General features: G+C 53.8%; 1 protein-coding gene across 1 annotated transcript; it reads right to left on the reverse strand.

The window, feature by feature from the left end:
• Positions 1 to 5,435: 5,435 nt before the first annotated feature.
• BHLHE23 (basic helix-loop-helix family member e23) lies at positions 5,436 to 6,158 on the reverse strand. The gene has a single exon (XM_053573459.1). The coding sequence runs from the start codon at positions 6,156 to 6,158 to the stop codon at positions 5,436 to 5,438; it is 723 nt and encodes a 240-aa protein (XP_053429434.1).
• Between the last annotated feature and the right edge of the window lie 378 nt (positions 6,159 to 6,536).

The raw sequence follows: 6,536 nt of genomic DNA on the forward strand, positions 1-6,536 counted from the left end.
CTGGAGCCACAGAGGCGGCCTCTGCGGGAGGTGAGGCAGGAGATGCTCCCAGGATGGTGGACGCAGCCTCGGAGAAACAGATGAAGCAGACAAGGCCGTGTATGTTAATCAGAGACTCTCCACCCAAACCTCACCGTGCCCCCCTCCGTGGTAACCTCGAAAATAATTCCCGCAGTGGCTAAAGCAGCTCTCACTGGGGACACGAGTGAATGCTCTGTGTATGCAGGCTGGAAAAAGCCAGTGCAAGTTCACTTTCTACTACAAGGAAAACGCTTGAATCAAAAGTGACTGTGCTAATTAGATGAACCTTCCTGTGTTCACAGTGGCCTAGATTTTGTCCCTTTGGGGTTACATTTGCAAATATGTAATAACTTCCTAATTTTATGAAACAGACTTTTGTTGGCTATTGGAACACGGAGTCCAGGGTTATGAGTTCAAAGAGGTAATTGTTGGAGAAATGATTTAATACATCTCAAATCCCTGTATTTCCATCTCTTCAAATGGGATGCCAAAACCGATTAAAGACTAAAAACATATCACAGACAAATTCACATTATAAAATTGCTGTAATCATTCTCTGGTGGATTAACCAGGGCTTAGGAGCCTCTGCTCCGTAGTTCTGACAGGAGGTCTTTCAGGGAGCTGGTGGTGAAGCCAGAGTGGCTTTGGGGTTGGAATGATGGTTTGTGCATTTCACCCATCCTTTTAGGAAAATAATTTTTGTCCTTACAGCCTCTTCAATTAGTGCGTCCAGCCTGCAAGGGAAATAGACATGACTATGTGGCAAAGTAAGGGTCTGTATTCGGGACCTCTGAGCTTAACCATAACGTGAAATAAAGTCCCCCCATGATTCCAGTGACATCTACATAAGTTAAATGAAAAATTTCTTTTCTTTTTTTTTTTTTTTGTAGAGACAGAGTCTCACTGTACCGCCCTCGGGTAGAGTGCCGTGGCGTCACACGGCTCACAGCAACCTCTAACTCTTGGGCTTACGCGATTCTCTTGCCTCAGCCTCCCGAGCAGCTGGGACTACAGGCACCCACCACAACGCCTGGCTATTTTTTTTTGTTGTTGCAGTTTGGCCGGGGCTGGGTTTGAACCCGCCACCCTCGGCATATGGGGCCGGTGCCTTACTCACTGAGCCACAGGTGCCGCCCTAAATGAAAAATTTCTTCTTTGGGATGACATTAAAAACAAAATGAACTGCTGGATGCTGCGTGTGGGATACCAGCTGTCAATGAGCTGGGCAAAGCTGGGCTGGGCAGTGTTCTGCCCGCGGGGGTGGATGCCCACCACCTGCTCCTGTAAACACATTTCTTAACTGGGAGAAAACAAAGATCTTTGTAAAGTACCTTGGGCCCCACTAGAACTGAGGGCTGGGACCACAGAGCTGCATAGGTGGAAAAATCCTGTCAGCCAGTTCAAGTTTATGCAGGCGACACAGCCTGAGGGCTACCCTGTCTTAGTCATGCTGACTAATGAACGACAGGGCATCGAGACACACAAAATGCAGAGAAACACGTCTGCCATCTGCTTGATTCCAGAAAGGAAGAGAGGAGAAGCCATTCTCCCTAACTGACGCAGTATTAGTGACCAAGACGGGAGCAGGACCTGGGACACGCAGCTGGCCTCTCTGAGCCAGCCTGAGCAAAAGCCAGACCCATCTCTACAAAAAATAGGAAAATTAGCCAGCACAGTGGCACACACCTGCAGTCACAGCTACTGGAGAGGCTGAGACAGGAGTATCTCTCCTGCAGAGACACAGGGCTTGGACAAGCCTGCCCCAGTCCCTACAAGCCGGGATTCATCAAAGAATGCCTTTCCAGAGGAGCCAGCAGGGCCAAGACATCCGTTTCAGTGGTTAACACAGGAGGAAGGAGGCAGTAGCCCTCAGTGGACATGGAGGAAGAGCAGGACCCAGAGTCATCACCGTGCTGAGATGTTTTTAAGGGTTCACTTTGTAATATGCTGCATCCTGGCAGCTCCCTGGCTTGGGTGTGGTTGCCCATGAGAGGTTGGATGGGAGTGTGGAGCCAGTAAGTCCATGGACATTGCCACCATCTCTTGGTGGAAAGTGGACAGTGGCTTCTTGCTGCCTGCCCAGCCTGAGCCTCAGCCAGCACTTGGGACAAAGACACAGGGAATCAGGATTGTAAGAAAAACAAGGACAGGCAGTTCCTGTTTGTCTAGCTTCAGAATGGATCCCATGCCAGTGGACATTTCCTGGTTGTTATTAAACGAACGACATCCACACAGTGCCCTGAGCCACGTGTGGCCACAGAACACACAGAACATGGCCAGTCTGAACTAAGACAGGCTCCAAGTGCAAGATAGAAGTGGTTTTTTTGAAGACTTCCTGTTCCCCAAAGTAAAGTAAAACATCTCATTAATAATTCAAAATGCTAGGCTGGGCATGGTGGCTCACCCCTGTGATCCCACCACTCTGGGGCCTTAGGCAGGAAGATAGCATGAGCACAGGAGTTTGAGACCAGCCTGAGCAAGAGTGAGACTCTGACTTTACAAGAAATAGAAATATTAGCTGGTGCCCATAATCCCAGCTACTCGGGAGGCTGAGGCAGGAGGACCTCTTGAGCCCAGAAGCGTGATGTTGCAGTGAGCTATGATGACACCACTGCACTGTATCCTGGGCAACAGAGCAAGACACTGTCTCAAAAACAAACAAAAATAATAATTTAAAATATTAATTATATGTTGAAATGATAATATTTTGGATATCATTATCAGTTATCAGTTAAAAGTTATCAGTACAATTAACTTCATCTGCTTTTATTTACTTTTTTTCATGTGGCCACTAGAAAATGTAAGATTCTGTATAGGGCTGGCATTCTGTCCAGATGGGAGGATGCTGGTTCAAAGGTTTGGTGTGAAAAATCTCAGTTCTGGGGACACTGCCTTACAGCCCTTCTTGCTTCCTACACCTCCCAGATGTACATCCTTACCTATAAAGAATCTAAAAACAGGGCGGCACCTATGGCTCAAGGAGTAGGGCGCCGGCCCCATACCAGAGGTGGGCTGGTTCAAACCCAGCCCCGGCCAAAAACTGCAAAAAAAAAAAAAATCTAAAAACAAGTTTCTTCAGACGATCAATTGAAACCTGAGTTATAAGCAATGCTTTTTCCTATTTAATTTTTCCCCCATCTGCATGCAGGCGCACTGCTCTTGGGGTACACGAGTGGTAATGAAGTTCTTTCCAAGTAAGTCTCAGAAGCCTGGACACACCTGCAGAAGCACAGCCTAGAACCTTTTCAAACCCACCAGATGTTTCCAGAGAGCCTGTTCTGGTTGCATTTTGCTGTTTGCCAGCGGTGGGCACACAGGCAGAGGAAGGGAGTTCACTGTGCAAACTTGAGGGCAGAGAGCTTTAGGAGAGGGCACGGTTGATGGAACTACCTGATGTCACTCTGAAATCCTCGATTCCACCCCAGAGAAAGGCATGCAAACATTGTGGAGAACAGCAGAGAAACAGCTTTGCAATTTAAAAAATGTTCAATTTGAACTTTAAGGAAAACCTCCGAGCTATTGAGATAATTTTTGATTAATGAAATGGTTCTTTTTAAAAATTGGTTTTCCTCAAAGAGAGGAAGAGAGATTTTTTTTCCCCTTCACCTTTTTTCTTAAGATTTCATATATTTGGTAATAAGTGGTTGGTGATAGAGTGGTTGGAGCATCTCAGAGATACTTCAGACTCTGCTTTAGAAGTGGCCAAAAGTGACTGACATAATTATTTGAAATTCAAAATTATTATGAATTCAATTAAAAACGAACACTAATTTGATATTAATTAATTAAATTCATTTAAAATCAGTTATTTATTTTAAAATAAATTGAAATCAAATACATTATTCTGAATATAAAGGATTACCAAATGTCTCTGGTTTGAGTCAGAATAAGCAAGTTAACGTAAGATCACTTTGAAATGACCCCAGAAGTAAAAGGACTTTTCAGTTTCCAATTTTCCTCCCATAATTTATCTAAAACGCATTTGAACAACAGTCTCCAGCGCTCGGCTTTTTGAATGTGCAAAACTGAAACGCTAAGGAGGTAAGACAATGAAGAAATAAAAATGGAAATTAGCAGAAACCAATATTAAGCACGTCTTTATGAGTAAGACTTAATCACACACTTCATTTTGCAAATACAAAAGGGCCTTTGAAATGTGTTAATTAAAGCCGCGGCTGTGGACACGTCGCTTTGCAGGGCTGCCCTCTGCCCGCCAGCACCCGCGCTGGGCGCCAGTGAGACTCGGTGAGTCCGGCCGGGCCGCTGGACGCAAACTAGCGGATGCGCGTTCCCCGGGGCTGCCTCCAGGCACCGCGGACACTGGAGGATGCAGAATTCTGAGCTGCACATCCACACGAAGGGCACAGAACCCTGATCAGTCCACACCCGGCGGGGGCGCGAGGGCCTCAGGGGCGTACTCACCCGGAGCCGGGCCTCCCCCTCAGAAACGTGTTCGGATTGGTGGGGAGGGGGTTTTTCTGGACGCCAAGGCTGGACCGGGGCCCTCCCCCGACCCTCCAGGGTCAAGTGAGGGCGTGGGCTGTGAGGACCCCTCCACCAGGCTCTGGGGCAGAGGGCAGACGTAGCCGTCTCCATCCCAGCCTGCTCCCCCTAGGCGTGGCCATTGCCAGGGGCAAATCCCTCAGACTCCCAGGCAGCAGACGATGGCGTCCAGTCAGTCAAGAAAATAAATAGAACAAACTCGGACCTGGCAAAAGCCAAAAAGATCTTTGCCCTTGACTTCCTGAACGGGCAGCCCCGATTTTGCAAACGACCATTGCTGGGTCGGTCAGGGTGCAACGAGCCGCGGAATCGCTGGAGTCTCGGAGCTGGCGGAGCGGGAGGTTGCCGGGCTACGCGAGGGCTCGAGGACACGCCCAACCAGACTCCTGGCCTGTATTTCAGCCAGAGGGACGGACTGGGGTCCGAGGTCGAGCCCCAACGCGGGATCCTCACCGCGGGCCAAGCCGACTACACTCTTATCTCCATCCTCCGCGCGCCCGGGACCGGCTCGAGGTAGGACCGCTCCTCTGGGGTTGCGTCAGTGTGCGCCTTCGCGGCGGCCCTGGGGCCCTGCCGTGGTCTTCTAGGGGGTGGGCGGCAGTGCCCGAAGGAATGCGATGGGTCTCCACCCTGACCCCAATCCCCTTATACGTGACGACCCCAGGCAGCGCACTGGGGACGTCGGGAGAGCAGATTCCAGCGTCCCGCTCTCGGGCGCAACCCGTGCCGGACCAGCTTTGCGCTTCCCGCAGCTAGCTCCAAACCGTTCACTGCGCAGGGCTGGAAGCGAGGTCGGGCCGCCGCCTCCCCTGGGTCCATCCAGGCTTCTCTTGTCCTGGCAGAGTGGTACGGTTATCCCGGCAGAGCACAACAGAAGGACGCGTGCGGAAGGAGCGGACGAGCTGGCGGAGTCACGGCTTCTCGCCACAGTGTTTGCAAAGAGACGAGGGCGTTCCGGAGAAGGCGGCGCACTTGTCCGGGCAGGGCCCCAGTGCGGTGCCCGCCGAGAAGGGGCACACGGGGGTCTGCCCGAAGGGCGTCAAGGGCGCGGCGGCCACGGGCGTGGCCAGGCCCTGGCCTTGGTTGAGGTAGGCCACCAGGCGCCGCATCTCATCCAGGGCCTGCGCCTGCATGAGGATGTAGTTCTTGGCGAGCAGCAGCGTGGCGATCTTGGAGAGCTTGCGCACCGACGGGCTGTGCGCGTAGGGGATGACGGCGCGCAGCCCGTCCAGCGCGTCGTTGAGATCGTGCATGCGCCGCCGCTCGCGTGCGTTGATACTGAGCCGCAGCGAGCGCTGCTCCCGGGGCCGCCGCCGTCCGTCCGCCGCGCCCCCGGGCCCGCGCCGCCGCCGCCGCTCGAAGGCGTCGTCCTCGTCGGCGCTCTGCTCGCCGCTGCTCTCGGCGGCCGGGACTGGGGCGCGGGGTGCAGGTGCCGCTGAGATGTCGCCGCCCGGGCCCGGAGCACCGTACCCACGGGCCGCCTCAGGCCCCCGCGCCACCCCGTAGGCGAGGCCTGCAGTGGCCGCCGCGTAGCCGTGACCCAACGTCAGGTACGCGTCCCCCGACAGCGACTTGAGCTCCGCCATGTCGCTGCCTTCTGGGCTCGAGGGCTGACCGGGCGGGCGGGCGCTCATACGGTCGGGGCCGCGCCACGCCGCCCCCCAGGCCCGCCCGAGCGGGCCACCGCCGCTGCCGCGATGCAGCTCCCGAGTCTGCACGTCCGTACTGCTGTCTGCGGGTTGCGGCGCCTCGGCGCGCGGCCCCTCGGGCGCCCCCTCTGCCCTCTCCTCGCCTTCGCTCTCTTGCTCCTCTCCCTCCTCCTCGCAGCGGCAGCGCGCGAGGCCAGCCCGGGGGCGGGCTCTGGCTCCGGCTCCGAGGCTCCCGTTGGGACTTCGCAGCTGTCCAATCAGAGGGGACCTGGAGACCGCCTGTTCCCGGAGCCGGGCTCCACCGCGGCGCAGACCGACGGGCTGGTGTCAAGAGCTGCTGAGATCCAGGGAGCGGGAGGGCTG

This window comes from Nycticebus coucang, chromosome 21 (genome assembly GCF_027406575.1).
Source record: "Nycticebus coucang isolate mNycCou1 chromosome 21, mNycCou1.pri, whole genome shotgun sequence".
In the NCBI taxonomy this organism is placed as follows: domain Eukaryota; kingdom Metazoa; phylum Chordata; class Mammalia; order Primates; family Lorisidae; genus Nycticebus; species Nycticebus coucang.

Coding starts and splice junctions, on each gene's coding strand:
- BHLHE23 (XM_053573459.1), bottom strand. CDS start 6,158: ATGAGCGCCCGCCCGCCCGGTCAGCCCTCGAGCCCAGAAGGCAGCGAC.